This window comes from Pristis pectinata, chromosome 3 (assembly GCF_009764475.1).
Source record: "Pristis pectinata isolate sPriPec2 chromosome 3, sPriPec2.1.pri, whole genome shotgun sequence".
In the NCBI taxonomy this organism is placed as follows: domain Eukaryota; kingdom Metazoa; phylum Chordata; class Chondrichthyes; order Rhinopristiformes; family Pristidae; genus Pristis; species Pristis pectinata.
Window position 1 is genome coordinate 41,852,284 of NC_067407.1, and position 16,767 is coordinate 41,869,050.

At 41.8% G+C, this 16,767-nt stretch overlaps 1 protein-coding gene across 2 annotated transcripts in view; it reads right to left on the reverse strand.

Annotated features, from left to right (window-relative positions):
• ror1 (receptor tyrosine kinase-like orphan receptor 1) overlaps positions 1–16,442 on the reverse strand; it is a 218,939-nt gene extending 202,497 nt beyond the window's left edge. For both annotated transcript variants that reach the window (XM_052012605.1, XM_052012604.1), the window contains exon 1: positions 16,146–16,442. In XM_052012605.1, the coding sequence (XP_051868565.1) occupies positions 16,146–16,251 (106 nt within the window). In that variant the 5' untranslated portion in view covers positions 16,252–16,442. The remainder of the gene's footprint in view (positions 1–16,145) is intronic.
• Positions 16,443–16,767: the final 325 nt, after the last annotated feature.

Genomic DNA, 16,767 nt, shown 5'->3' on the forward strand with positions numbered 1-16,767 from the left:
TGACAGGAAGTGCAGCAGAACCAGTTCTCAACCCCACACTGATTCACCAAGTACAGACACACTTTTCATTAGTGGCACTGGATAACAATCTAGAGCAGGAACCATGGCTGATTTTACTCCTTCCTGGTTGCCTCCTTCCTTAACCGAGAAGCAGTTCCAAGAGTCAGGTGGTTAAGAAAATGCTCACTGTTTTCCCTCAGAGTCTACTGACCCCGCAGTCCTGTTGAACATCTTCCCAGGTAGCAGGGCATTGAATAACAAATGGATAATAATCAGGGGTGAAAATAACTTAATTCTCTTACCAGTAAGGCTGTATCATTAACAGTGCCTGTTTAACCTATCTGCATTGATTGGACTATCCCAACAGACCTGGTGGATGGAACGGGGCAGTCTGCCCCACGAACAGAGGTAGAAGATAGAACGGTACAGCAGAGGAACAGCCCTTCATCCCGTGATGTCTGTGGCAACATGATGTCAAAGTTAGCTAATCCCATCTTATCTGCACATGATCCATATTTCTCCATTCCTGTATGTTCATGTGCCCGTCTCAATATCTCTTAAACATCAGTATCTACTTATCATCTCTTATCGTATCTACTTCAACTACCTCCCCTGGCAGCACGTTCCAGGCACCTACCAGTCTGTGTAAAAAAAACTTGCCTCACACATCTCCTTTAAATTCCCCCCCACCTTAAAGCTATGCCATCTAGTACTTGACACTTCCACCCTGGGAAAATGACTATCTACTCTATCTATACCTCTCATAATTTAATAAACTACTATCAGGTCTCTCCTCAGCCTCCAACATTCCAGAGATGACAATCCAAGTTTGTCCAACCTCTCCTTATAGTTGATATTCTCCAATCAGATAAAATTCTGGTGAACCTATTCTGCACCCTCTCTAAAGCCCCACATCCTTCCTGGAATGCAGCAATCAGAACTGCACACGATACTCCAAATGTGGCCTAACCAAAGTTTTACACAGCTGCAACGTGACTTCCTGAATTTTATACTCAATCTCCTGACTGTTGAAGGAAAGCATGCCATTAGCCTTCTTTGCCACCCTATCAACCCGTGTTGCCACTTTCAGGGAGCTATGGACTTGCACCCCAAGATCCTTCTGTACATCAATTCTCCGAAGGGTTCTGCCACTTACTCTATACTTTTCCCATATATTTGACCTCCCAAAGTGCAACACCTCTCACTTGTCTAGATTAAACTCTATCCGCTATTTCTCCACTCATACCTCCAAATGATCTATATTCTGCTGTATCCTTTGACAACCTTCTTCACTATCCACAACTCTGCCAATTTTTGTGTCATCTTCTGGAAGATTAGGGCACAAAAATATGCCCTAATCTTCTGGATCAGCCTATTATGAGGAACTATGTCAAACGCCTCATTAAAGTCCATAAAGACAATATCCACTGTCCTACCTTTAACAAAGAATTTAAAAAATATATTGATAGAAACTTTAGTTTTGTTTTGAAATATAAAGCTGAGACTAGTTGAATGGAAATTACCCCTAAAGTGGTGTGGTACTGAGATTAAGATAGAAGAGGTGAGATAAACTGGATAATAATGACTAGGCAACTTTATTCTTTGACTTCAAAGATCTGTAGAACGCTTGGGCTGACTGAGTACACATGACACAATGGGCTGAATGGCCTCCTTCTGTGCTGTTGCTTTCTCTGATTCTAAATCCTAGGGCTGACAGTTTTGAGGTTCTGGTAAACAGTTGAAGTGTTAGCAGTGGTGACAAGCCAAGAATGGAAGAAAAAAAATGTCATATCAACATCAAGAACAAAAATATACCAGAGCAAGGTTGAAGGTGTGAGGCAGAAAAGGAATGGTTATCAAAGTAGTTTTCTATTTTTATCTGTCCATTTGAGGGAGATAAATGAACAAGGCATATTTCAAATGAAAAGATTGCTGAAGCATCCTGGTTTAATGACTTGTTTCTGCTGAAGGTAATCCTACTCCCTTACAGCAAAGGTCTCTGGAACAGTTCCAAGCTAGTTTCCCCACAATTTCAAACATAGTTAAAGAAAGACATTTATTAAAATGGAAACAAAAAAAGAAACACAAAATGATGGTAAAGTTAAATCTAATTTTTTTTCCCCACAATTTCTTTGGTTAACTCTTTTTGAAATGTGACAAACCATTTTCAAAAACTTCAAGAATGAACTCCTTACCTATGCTCTCCTAAAGGCTCTACAGTAAATACATTGCCCTGCGTAATTCTGAACAGGAAGGCTCTAAGATTGAGGCCAAGATAATCAACCGTTTTGCCCCTGGGACAAGGAAGTGAATTGAAAACGGATTCAGCTAATGAACCTGATTGGTCCAGTCAACCTTCCTGTTAGAAAGTATACGTGGACACTGGGCAATGGCAGATTAGAACTGACCCCAAGTTCCTTTCAACAGGATATTGAAAACATTGATTACTTGCCAGGTTGCACCACATGATGTCTGCTAACCTGGCTGAATAGATCCTTATCATAATATGATTCTCGGCAATTATTGCCATTCCACCAATGAAAGAAATCCTTGACAGCTCACCTCAACCTTGTTCTCTCCCAATATCCACAAGTGTACAGGGAAGATAAAGTGATCAGGCAGTTGAGGGCTATTCTATGTCCAGGTTCAAACACATCCTTTTAACTGTTATATGTAAAGCTTGATAAGTTACTTCCCTTCCTAAAAGAATATCAAGAAAAAAGCTCAGTAGTTTGAGTCCAGTTCATACCAATGTTGGCTTTCCTGATGAAGGTATCATGGTGCCATGATTATGTTACTGAAATAATAACTCAGAGGCCTGGACTAATAAATCATGGCTTCAAATCGCACCAGGATAGTCTGAGAAAAATTTAGATAATATGCATGCAGACATTCCCTTCTCTGATATGGAGTTATGGGCAATTATAAGCTCTAATCACCAGTACAGTTGACATCAGGGTTCCAATCAGACACCATCCTGCTCTTTTGCTCACTTACTTACTACATCGAGCATGTTCCATTAATAAATTTGGATATGAATAAACTTAATTCAGGTTCCTCTAAGTCAGTTTGTGGGTAAAACCACCAAAGACACAGCTGCTAAATTGCCAACTTTGGAAAAAAAATTCATACAGATAATTCTAATGAATAATTCTAATAATGATTCTACTTTTTGAAATAACTGACAGGCAGGCATCATATGTACCATTACAAAATATTAATATGTTACATACAAACTACAAATCCTTCTGTAGTTAGTGTAGGTCAGAGGGAGTTAACATCTTGTCTAGAGGACTATGGTTTCAAGCTCCAGTCCAGAGTCTTGAGCACAAAATGGAGGGTATGCTGTAATGTTGCAGACAAGATGGTAAATTAATAACTCAGGTAGGCACAATAGATCTTATAGCACTACACAAAGTTAGCCATCAGGTTTTCTGGGCCAGAATTCATTCGGGGAAGGAAGTATCACATCCTCCTTAAGGCACTGCAATGGATTGAGAGATGCAACCTTGCTCAAGTCGGTGGAGTGGCTGTCAGCAGCATCACCCACATCCTTAAAATAAGCAATCAAAATAAAATGCCCAGATATTTCCTAGTGTCTTGGCCAACATTCAGATCCTCAGTAATCTAAAAGCAAGAAAATGCAAGTGCTGGAAGCCTGAAGTAAAAACAGAAAATGCTGGAGATACTGACCAAGTCAGCAAGGATCTGTGGAGTGAGAAACAGAGTTAACATCTCAGGTCGACAACTTTTCATCAGAAATGGAGAAGTGAGAAAATAGGCGTGTTTTAAATTGCAGAGAGGGGCAATAGGTAGAGTGGAGGTAATGTCAGTGATAAGGTGCAGTCAGAAGAATCCATTGACACAAATGCTACCTGTGCTAAGAAAGGGTAATAAAGGCTTGCTAATCAAAGCTGGACTATATGGTGAAATATAAACAGAGGGAGATAAATGAGGGCAGATGAGAGAAAAACTGCAGGAAAATGGGTTTCAGAACACAGCAGTCACTGGAGATCTAAAATCGAAGAGAATGCTGGAAATGCTCAGTAGGAAATTGGTTCCTCAACCAACATCATTGAAACTGATCATCATATCGTTGTCACTTTGCTGTTTCTGGGAGCTTGCTGAGGGCAAATTGGCTGCCATGTTTCCTGCATTACAAGAACAACTGGGCTTCAAAGTCACTTTGTTGGCTATTAAGTGGTTTGGAATTCACGATGACCGCGAGGGGCCTCTGTTACAAACACACATACTGCTCATGTCACGAACCAGCAACAAAAGAAACCCACTGAGCATGATTTAGTGTTTAAAAACTATTTTATTAATCACTACTTATGATAATACGTAAAATAAAAGTAAAAATGTTAGTATGTTAGAATTCAAAAATGTTAAACCTTGAACATTAACCCCAAAACTAAACTCTTCGTGTGTGTGTGTGGCAAAGTCCAAAACTCCCAGTTCCGGAATGGTTCTTAAAGTTCAGTTCCGCAAGCCATAAGGTGAAACATGAGCAAGGGCTTCTTCAACAACCACCGTTGTCTGAAGATAAGACGTAGATGTAGAGAACATAGAGAGAGTACATACGAAATCCAAATGTTCCACGATGGAACCCAAACAACACTTCAGTGTTTACTCGGTAGTGACTTCCTCACCCCGAAAAGCATCCGAATCGTGGTCGTCCACACAAATACCTGTTTCCTTCTACAGGTCAGCAACAAGTTGAACTCCACCGGATTACTTCCAACTTCCATACGTGGATTTCAGTGGCAGACACAGTTATTGTTTCTCATCCATCGATAGAGAAAACAAGCAGGCTGGTGTCTCTCTCCCTTCTCTCTCTCTCTCTATCTCCTTCTTCTTCTAACTTCTTCAACAACGTCATTACGTCCTTTATCTTCTATTGACGTAAGCATGCCCCACACACACATACACACACACTCTCTATCTTAAAGGGACTTTCACTGAGTCCGTAACATCAAAAAAAGGAATTACACTTGTATTGTGCCCGTATGCCCCTGTTCAGATGTCCCCAAGTGATTTACAGCCAATTTCAATGTGCAGTCACACTGTAATGTAACAGTTGATTTGTGTACAGTAAGGTTCCACAAATCTGTTTATGAGCTGCAGCTTGAGGGATTAATATTGACCAAGGTCACCAGGGATAATTTCCTTACTTTTCTTTGAAATATATCCAGGGGATCTTTAACATCCACACCAGAATGTCGACATGATGTTGGTTTAAAATTTCATCTGACAGATTGCTCCAAGAATGAGGCACCCCCCCCCCCCCCACCTCACTGTACTGAGGTATGAGCCAAGGATTCTGTGCAAGTGGGACTTAAACCCACAAACCTCTATCTCAGAGCAAGAATGTCATCAAGTGAGCCATAGCTGGCACAGATACAAGGGGCATGGTGCCCTGTCATTGCACTGGGACTGGCCCAGGCAAAATGAAAAGGAGAAAATGCATTTTAAAAATCATTCAAATGTTGTCTATGAACTACACAGATTTGTTGGAAACAATTGTTTGTAAGATTTTAAAGATGTTTTGATTGAGACCCCTTTTCAAAACATTTCTAGTTTTTTTATTTGCAGATCTATTTTCCACTGCTAAACATGTACACAAACATATTTTGAAATCAAACCTTTTTTTAAACGCAGAGTTGTGGCTGGGTAAATATTCAACTAAGCACAGCTATGATGCAAGTTGCAAATACCCAGGGACGAAACTCATTCATTCCATTTATGTACAAACCTAAATCCAAGTATAACACTCCTTTCTAAATCAGGTGTTTATCAGAATCTAAACAGTGGTGCATTGCTTTGCTCACACTGCTCCAGTTTTCACCCACATTTATTCACTCCAAGTTTTCTGTTCCCTTTGATTGGCTTATATTTCCTTTTCAGAAAATGGTCCTTTCAAAATCATGCATTTTTATGTATATATCGAGTCAGTGAGGATATCTGCAAGTCAGATCAAAACTGAGACCACTGCCATCCTCAAGTGAGATTCAAATAAACATATGGTGATCAACAGTGTCTCTCTGGTTAGCATTTTGCCTCAGAAATGGAAGGTTGTGATTTTAAGACCCACAGCAGAGATTTGAACACAAACTCTGGGCTGAAATTCTGGAGAGGCAGTGTTATCAGATGTGCCACCTTTTGGATGGAACGTTGAAACTGAGGCTCTGTATGCTAAGTCAGCTGATTGAACGGTGAAGAGCACTGGCCAATATTTACCCAAATAATATCACTGAGAACACATTCTTGTGACCGTTGTGTGTCCAAAATTGGCTGTTGAGTTTCCTACATTAAAACAGTAACTACGCTTCAAAAATATTTCACTGACTGCAAAACTCAAAGGTGCTATATGACGGCAAGACATTCTTCATACACTGACCAGCTGCAGACCAGGGATAAGGAGCAGGTGACCCAGGCCCACTCTAGTTGTCCTACTGATGCCCTGATTGAATTTGTTAACATCACAGAATGAGGATAAAAGCCTCATGGCCTCTGGTCCCCTGTAGCTCAGCTCAACAAGATCACAGACAAGCTCGAGCTGAGAAGGGAGCCCTATCCTTGTCACATTTCAAGGAAGACACCACAAAAATGAGGGAAAGCAAAGCCATCATAATCTACTGTGTATTGCAGGGAAACTGGAAATAATCCTCCAGGGTCAATATATTGTAAGTAGCTGCATAACTCAAGACTCAGCGTAATCAAAGGAACATGGAATGCCACATGTTTTTTTCAGATTATCTTTGCAATAATAATTGTGATTACATGCTTTTGGTATTTCAAAATATGTTACTATTTTAAGTAAAGATGCTTGAAGCAAATGGTTCAGAATGCCTTGGCTGAGGAATAGTGGAATCCTCTCTGTTCATGTTGCTTGCCCAGGAACAGTAGTAATTGTGACTTTGCTTCCCTTGCTGTCAATGTTCAAGTCGATGAGAAGTGTCTGGCTTTTGTGGGGAGCCCAACATAGCTTATCCAGGGCTAGAAAATATAGTCATCCTCCCTGCTGGGAAGCCACACCTTCTAAGGTATGTACACTTCATCAGAGAAATGAGCTTCGCATTATTTAGTCTACAATGAAGCTATGGGGCCTGGATGGTTAACCACAATGGCAATGACTGGGACAAAAGGCTTAATTAAAATAAATCTGTATAAATGAAGGTGGCAGAAAGTGAAAGTTTACAATGTAAAGAAGCAGTAGCATGCCAAAGAAGAAATTGAAATTTGATGAGAAGAATCACATCAGTTATAATATGCTGTCAATAAACTGATCCATTATCACATAATGTTGGCACCAAGAAAAGCAAGGGATACCATGTGGATTAAAGAGAAAGACTGCGTTAAACTACTAACTTTAGGGCTCTGAGACATGCATGGATCAGCCAGGAATAATGGTGGGCTTTTGCTTTAAAGATGCACCTTTACAACTGGCTATGTCCAATTGTTCATAGCACTGTTTCATCTTCTTTTCCAATGGTGGCCTGACATACAAGTTCAACCCACATTTACCACACCAAGATCAAGACCTCATATCTTACCATGTTGTGGCGACAAGGAGAATACAGATAGCCAGTCCCTAACTTGACCCCTTTGCAAATACGTGATAGAAACCTTCCCTGGTACCATTAATGTATTATACAGACCATCATGGCAACTATTGACAAAGGCAGCAATTTACCCAGATGTGATGGGCAACTTCTTATGCACAAGTAACCCTCAAACCAGTGACAGATCATCTTATAGCTGCTTTATTTAACAACCATGAATGAAACGTGGCCACTTGTATATCAAGGAACGGACCATAGTATGAAACAGACCTGTCAGTCTATCACATAAACGTTTTTTCTCTTGAACAAGCTAGCCTTTGGTACCAATTTCTTATGTTCCCTTTAGCCTGTAAAGTTTGTCCTTCAAATAATTATCCAATTCTCTTTTGAATAAGGAATCCACCTGCTTTTAGGAAATGCATTGCATTCCAGATCATAACAACTCTTTGCCTTCAAGGAAACATTTTCTCACATTGCCAGAGAATCTGATGTAATCACTTTAGGTCTGTGCCCTCAACCACTGTAAACTGAAGGCTCACCGTAGGTAAGCTCAGCCCAGCAATAGCCCACAGGTCAATCCTCAATTTCAATCTCACATTTAACGTCAGCAAGACCAAGGAATTGATTGTGGACTTCAGGAAGGGGAAGTCAGGAGAACACACACCAGTCCTCATTGAGGGGTCAGTGGTGGAAAGGTTGAGCGACTTCAAGTTCCTGGGCATCAACATCGGCGAGCATCTATCCTGGACCCAACACATTGATGCCACCACGAAGAAGGAATGTCAGCTGCTCTACTTCGTTAGGAGTTTGAGTAGATTTGGTATGTCACCAAAAACTCTTGCTAATTTCTATAGATGTACAGTGGGGAGCATTCTGACTGGTTGCATCACCACCTGGTAAGGAGGCCCTAATGCACAGGGTCACAAGAGGCTGCTAAGGGTTGTAGACTCAGCCAGCTCCATCACGGGCACAACCCTCCCCACCATCGGCGACATCTTCAAGAGGTGGTGCCTCAAGAAGGAAGCATCCATCATTAAGGGCCTTCACCATCCCGGACATGCCCTCTTCTCGTTATTACCATCGGGGAGGAGGTACAGGAGCCTGAAGACCCACATTCAACAATTTAGGAACAGCTTCTTCCCCTCCGCCATCAGATTTCTAAATGGTCTATGAACCCATGAACACCACCTTGTTATTCCTTTTCTTTGCACTTTATTTATTTTGTAACTTATAGTAATTTTATGTCTTTGCACTGTACTGCTGCTGCAAAATGACAAATTTCACCACATACAAGTTAATGATAATAAACCTGATTCAGACCTAGCTGATTCCAGACATCATACGTGCATGTCCGAGTGTGTCTCAGAGAGGCAGGGGATGGACGGAATCATTAACTCTAGTGCAGGGAAGAGGGAGAGGGTGAATGATTCTCTCTTTATTCATTCACGCTCCCAAAATAATGTACAGACTGAGTGAGACTAAGTTTCAGCCAGAATGTGAAGCATCCATTATTGCTTCGTCTCTCACAGCTACTGTCCAGCTCATCAGAATAAGTACCAGAATACAAGAAATATCAATTCAACAAGAGCCAGCCAAGAGTCCAGCAAGAGAAACAAAAAGCTGAATAAACAAAGAAAAACAGAACCACGGAAATATGATTTAAAAGGAGACAAATGCATGGCAAAATTTGCATATTTGGCCTTTAAACTGGGATATCACTCGAACATAGTGTTTATGTAATACAGGGTGATTGCTCAATATAGTTTACTCCGAACACAAACATGCCATTCAGGAAATTATCTTGATTTACAAGATTGTTAGAACTAGCACAGGATCAGCCTTACTAAAACTTTGCATTAAAATTTTAAGCAAGATGCTGCCTGATTTCTTCTGACCCCTTCATGATCAACAAAATAGTCTTGGTTGGAGTCGACTTAAAAGAGTGAGATTTTGAGAGTAAATCTGTAATGGCTGGACTGTTGGCTTGTGTGATCCAAGCACATAACTCACACTAATGCATGGAATGTTAAAGAGCAGGAATGCAAGCAGCTTGCTGTCCTGCTTAAGGATTAGCATTCAGGCACAATACACTGCACTTGGAGCAAAAAAAAACACCATTTATCCCAGGGACACACCACATTTCAAGATGTTGGCTCACACACAAAAGACAAAATATATAGTTGAAGAAACCTTTAAAAAGATTTGTGCAATATTAATCTGCAGGTGGGGGTGGGGTGGAAATTGCGGTTTTCAACACATTAAATAGGAAGCCCATCGGCACACTTTCTGTTCACCTTCTGGCCCCTGAGCTTAATGGTCACAGGATCATCCCATTCAGCACAATGTAACTTTGATCTTTTAGCCAGCTCCAATCAATATTAAGATAAGGCTGTTCAGGACCTGACTGCTTTAACAATCACAAATCATTTTCTTTTGCCGATGCAGTCTTTTAAGCCAATGGTGCAGAAGTAGTGCCAGAGATCGAAGCTCCTACTTTCCACAGCCTCAGGGGCCAATTGATAAATCCTTGCAAGTGTTGCAGCCTGTCACTGATGGACAAAAACAACAACAACCAATCTCCATTACTCAACTGCTAACCAACTCTTTGTTCACCTCTAAATTTTTTTCTCCAATTTCTTGCCTGCCCGAAGGAACTGGTCACCCTCAATCCCAGCTCTCTTGGCTTTTTCCACTACCTTGCCCAAGGCTCCCATTCTTATGAGCTTCTAGCTGAGAATATCAGAAGTCTCTTCAGTCATAGTGGGAGGGCGGGAACCATGCCTGCTTCCAACCACCCCCACAACTCCAAACCGGGGCTGCTGGGACCAACCGTAACACCCTCTGGATCTTCCTCAATTACACAACTCAAGGTCACAAGTGCTGATGCATTCATTCACTGTATCTTTGCCAATAGCTCATTGAATGGTTTTTTTAAAAAAAAAGACTTGCTAAATAAACAACTAAATGGAGACCCATCAATGTTATAAACACTCGTTTCATTTGAAGCAAAGCAAACGAGAACAAAATTCACAGGGACAAGAGAAGTGATGGAAAGTGGGTAATCTGTGGGAGGAAGTACAAAGGCAGAGGGGATCTTTTTGTAAACACATTTAAAGCTAATTGTTTCCAACCCATTGAGAGGAATTCAGAAGCTAAGCAGTCTCACTTTTTTTGAGACTCTATCAAAGGCCCATAAAGATGAAGATCAGTTAGGAAATCCTTCCACCTTTACTTTCTTGTCCACCTGAATTGCAGAGTCCTCAGGTAGGAACCCAAGGGCAACAATGCACTGCCATTAAGTAACTCACGCACATCCAATCACGCATTCACTTATAATAAATGCAAATAGACGTTTCAGCCAGTTACTGAACTAACACAGAGGTGGGGGTATGGGGGAAGAATCGTACCCCATGTGGCCCTCATCCTAATGGCTATCTTTGTGTCATCAAGCTGTGTGTAGAGCCTGGTTCTACAAACACTGTGATACCACATTCTGAGGTTCCATCTGTCCCCACTGCTGCAAAAGATGGACCTGGCCTTGCAGCCAAGGAACGTTCCATTCAATTGGAATGTATCACACTGCCTGTGTTTCACCTGTCCTGTGGAAAAGTTCCTTCAACCACGTCTATCAGAGAGGACCTGCAGGAGCAGACGGGATCCTGTGGGATGGTTCCGAGCAAACTGTTGATCATTTGTCAGAATGTGTTGTCACCAGGACTCACAAACAAGCACCAAGACCTTGCTTAATGGTGGAAAGAAGGGTTCTCCCCGTCAGATCTGCGTGCCCAGCCAGAGACTCAATCCCATCATCTGCTACCACAGCAACGCTGTTGCAGTGTGGAAAAGACAGTTGCCCACCTCCTCATGGTCTGTGCATTTGCCAAGAAGGTCTCGAAGGGGACGCAGTGGTCTTTGTTAAAGTTCATCCCAAGCAGCTGTGTAACATGGTACTCTTTGCTCTCTGGGCTGTTCCCAAGGACACACACACACACACTGAGACAAACATCAACTGCTGCTGGAAGATCATCAGCTCTGGGAAAGGAACACTTGGGTTTGCCTGAAACTTCTTGGTTTTCCAGAGCAAGGAGATGTTCGCAAGCGAATGCCACATCCAAAGGTGTAGGAGTATGGCTTGAGGGATGCACTGAAGCTTGGTGCAGGTACTGCTAAGGTTCTGTGGGGAAGGACCACAATCTAAGGTCCAATTGACATTGGACTCTGAGGATGTGGGCCCTGTGTGTCAGCTTTTCAAATGCTTTATGGGTGAAATGTTTAAGGATGAAACACATGCATGATGTAAGTTAATGTATTTAATTGCTTGATACAGCGAATGAAGATAATGCTGTGTGAATTATATTACAATTTATCAAATGAATACGGTATCATTTTGAAAAAAACATGAAGGATCACAGAATGTGACTGCACATCAACAGGTCAGTGAACCTCTCAAGCCTGGACTCGTATTTTCCTCTACATGAGTGTTTCCCATATCCTTTAACATTCCTCAATTTTTAAAACAACAACCTAGTTAGCTTTTCAAAGAACTTATCGTGTGTGTGTGTGTGTGTGTGTGTGTGTGTGTGTGTGTGTGTGTGTGTGTGTGTGTGTGTGTGTGTGTGTGTGTACACACGCCAGAACGGGTGAGTTTTTGTGTGCATGCAGAAGACAGAGTGTAACTCTGTGTGTGGTCGAGTGAGTGAGTGTGTGTGCGCAGGTGATGGAGCGTGTGCAAGCATGCATGTGGACATGTGTATGTGGGCATGCTGGTGTCTGTGTACGGACAAGTTCACATGGAGCACGGACGACTGCACTTATGGCAGGAGAAGGGTCCAGCCAATTCCTCTGCCACTTGCGTTTGGTCCATGATTTCACTTTGGCTGCAACTAAGCTTCCAAAGTTACTGTTACAAACTTTCATCTAATCCAGCTGCAACAAGATCCAGCTTCTCAGTTTTAGCGACAAGGGCCGAGAAATATCCTGCTTAAAATTACATTGTGTTATGCTGAGGCATACACACTAGGCAAGACTAATCTGCAATTTCAATGTAATAAGTTCTGTAATCAGATCCAGTTCCTTTACCGTCTTCTTCATCCTGCAAAGTGAATTCAATGCCTAACCCACTAAAGTTCTGCATGTATAATTAGCTAAAGTTACTTTCATAATGTCAGCCTTTAGACCAGTGCAGCAAAACTGGTCTGGCGCAGTGTGAAGACAGAGAACAAGAGAGAGAGAAAGCAAAAGGCGGCTGAGCATGTGTATATGTTAATGTAGCTCAGGTGAATAAAGGATTAATCTCTGATGTGAGACCTTGCATATTTGAGTAGTCTGATGCTGGCACCATTTAGGTAAGCATGTGAAACATGGTGGTGTCGATGAAGTGTCACAAGGCCACTAATACCCATGAGATTTCATTCTAGCAACACTTAATACCTTGAGAGAGAGAGGGGAAAAGCCCAAAAAAAATCTCATTAATGAAAGTAGGCCACGTTCGGTGCCCTTCTCCCACCTACAATATCCAAAAGTTAATTGTGATCCACACCAACCACAACTTGAGAAGAATCCAAGAAGCCGTGCAGTGTCTGCAGAACACCCACTCACTCCATTCCAGCCCTCACTGTGTGTCTGTTATTTTTCCTGTGGTCAACTCAACTTTGTTTTGTTTGCTTGCCTGAGCCTTAAACTTGAAGTGTCTCAAATTCCAAATGTATGATACAATTTTAAAAATGTTTCTATGGTCACTACCACTACCATTATAAATTGTTAATTTTAATTCTGCCAAAATCACAGTACCAGCTGAAACACTATCCCTTCTTCATAGACCGTGAAATTAACCCTTATTTTGCTGAATAAATTAAAGGTGTATGAAGGGCTTGAACAATGAACAGAAGGAATGTTCTACAGTTTACCACCAATAGAGTTACCTCACAATTTCCCTGCATATTTTTATTCAGATCGAAGTCCACGATGGAGAGAACAGGACAGCAATACATTTTTAAGCACTGGGACAGAAAAATGAATCAAAATAGTGCTTGAATAATGGTGGACGAAGAGGAAATAGTGACAAAAGATGCATTTTGAGATAAGAGAAAAGAGCAAGTTCAGAGTAAGTAATGTGCTTCAAAAAGTCCTGATTTCAACAGTGAGGACGCTGTTCGATGTGTAGGACAGCTTCGCTGGAGTTCAGAAGCACAAGGAAAACAAAAAGTTCAGAAAAGCAATGACCCTTGCAGAATGAGCAGATGAGATGGACTGCTTTGTACAAAAGATAAGAAAGGTTCTCTGATAAAGTGCCGAATTTGTTGCCAAAATAACGATGAGTTTCAAATCTCAATGCTGTCATTCGTGCACAAGTTGTCCAGCACCTCATGACCAGGAAAAACAGCCCTGAGAAGCAGGAAGCAGCACACGCTGCTCGATGATTAGCCCCACTCTGCCTTGCAAAAATGCTAGCTCACCTTCAACTGCCCAGTGAGTCTCGTGAAGTTGCTGCATTTGTGTATTCATTGCTAATTAATCACATCACAGAGGTCAGGGATGGTGCTCAAGTGTTGGTAGTTTTTTTAAGATCAGAAGAATCATATTCCAACGATGCATGTCAATGTCTCTGGCCCAGAGAAGGAACGATTCAAACTGTGGAACCTCATTCTTATGGACAGCAATGTTGAAAATTTAAAAATCTTTATTCTCCTCTCTTAACTTACTCTGTATTTCCCTCAAATTATCTTTCAGTACCTGATTTGATTCAAACTTACTTTCTTCTCCATTGCAATATCTTTCTTTCTTAATCATTAAATCTCACCATTTGGGGAAAATTCCAATGTTTAAAGGATCAATTTCAAATGAGCAACATCATATAAAAATAGGATGCCCTCGAGTGAAACATTAATTCTCCCTCTACAGATGCTGCCTGACCTGCTGAGTGTTTCCAGCATGTTGTATTTTTATTTACATTTCCAGCACGCACAATATTTTACTCAGGAGCCAGCTGCTTCCCAAGAATACTACGTTCTGGAATCTTAGATCCAATATGGAATCATAATCCATCGCAGACTGTAATTTTGATATCAGAATGCTGCCCAACTGCACACAAATAGAAAGTGAATGTTTTGCACAGGTTAATAGAATGTGTCCTTTTCTTCCCCTAGCTTCTGGGAGGGGCATTAACAAGCATGAAGAAAAAAAGGAACAATGTGTTAAACATATAATTTCAAGAATAGATTCTATAGAACGCTGGAAGGCCTTATATCTAGATTAACTTTCCCATGCAGCTCAATTAGATCAACAGTAACAGCAGTAACCCTCCATTCGGTCTCTCTCATTTGCAAAACTACAGCACAGTGGCCTATTGTCTCCACAACAGAGAGGGATACATCATCGTGGTTTAAATTTCCCTTAATCTGTTGTTTACTGTAACTATACCAGGTTGTTTTGCAACTGTAAAAATTACTGGTTTAAAAAATCTATCACTTTTATACTTAGTGGCATTTCAGTATGAAGTAGGCACCAAACTGAATTCCATGTACTGAACTCTCTCTAAGTACCAAAAGAATTTGTGTTACCTAAAATATGGAGTATATCTGCACTGTGGAATGAAATGGAATGTATGGGGGAAAAGAACTTGGCAAAATTAAACAAAAAACTCTGCACTGCTTAACATTAACAGATAAAAGTTAAGGGAGATTTATTTATTTTAAAAATGTCCCAGGCCCAGAGAAAGTGATGGTTAATTCGCAAACATCACCTATTCTTCACTGAAGGAGTTAGTCAGAGTATTTTTTTTTGTTGTTGGTTAACCCGGAGACTTCACACTGGCTGTCGATTTACAGTTTGCGGAGGAGTGAGTGGGAGAGATCTCAAGCTGGGAACTCACTCATCTCCGACACAAGAGTCAGATTGCATTGTACATCGACAGGGACGGAGGCTGCCACTGGCACCCTACGGGGAAAGCGAGGGAGTGAAGTGCCTGAGCCTTCTGCATTTTAGACATTTCTTGTGCCGACAGTTTATTCGCAAACTGCAGCCATGCAAAGTACTGCATGGCATGGCATGGCATGGCATCTCCCAACATTGAAAAGAAAACTCCAATTCACACTTGAAAGGTTTAATATTTACAAAGCGTACATCCCATGCTTACAGAATTACAGAGTCCCCAGTTAAAACACCTTAAACAGCATTTTATACGTAAAATATTTAAAATGAGATTCCGAAAACAAACAAAAACAGAGCCGGACCTCTTAAAGTTTCATGTGATATTGACAACATTTTCAACACATAAGCAAACCCAATGTATTCAGACAAAAAGATAATGACAAGAACGGTCCCGGGAGAAAAGGAGATGGATATTTCAATGTATGCTTTTATTATTTTTGCATGGTTTTATCTTTCAAATGTACTCAAATTCCGAACTTCCACCAGCACACACCAATTTTGCACCAGGTGTATTTAAATTAAAGCATCTCTTTAAATTCCAAGTAATCCTGAATTTGTTTTGGCCATATCAGATTTTGGGGGGAGAAAACTTTTAAGTACAAAAAAACACACGAAAAGAAAATCAAGTTGCAGTGATTTCTGCATTCTTACCGTAGACGAAGTGCTGAAGCGCCAGGTTGGATCCCAGTACGAGGAGGACAGTTTGAAAGCACACAGCCCAGCCGCGATCCCTGGCTGCCGCTCCTTGTTGGTCCATTGCCCGATAGCCTCAGTTCACTCACTGCACCGTCCGCCGCCGCTTTCTGTCGCATCCACGCTCGCTTCAGGTTTTCCTCGGGGTTGCTGCTAAAGAGAGGGAGCTCTGTTTCTTTCGCCGCCTCTTCAAGCCCGGTTCTGCTTTACCCTCTGCGAAAACTCCAGCATCACTTCTGACCGCCCGTCCGCGGGTTGCTGTCCGCTCCGTGTGGGGATGCACTGACTGTGCGCTCCCGGAGCCCGGGCAGAGGGAGCCGCAGATCAGCTCCGCACCGCCACCCCGTGGAGGCAGAGGGAAGGGCAGGGAACCACACCGCGGCGGAGTGGGCAGGATGCAGAGAGACATCACCACCATACGGGGGACAGGGTATTACCGAACTGCCCCTTGAGAGGGGGAGAGAGAGAAAGCAGCACCCTGTGGGAGAGAGGTTAGTACAGGACCACCCCACGGGGGCGTGAGTTGGGGAAGCACAGAGAGAGAGAGCCCTCATTGCGGGTGGGAGGGTATTATGGAACT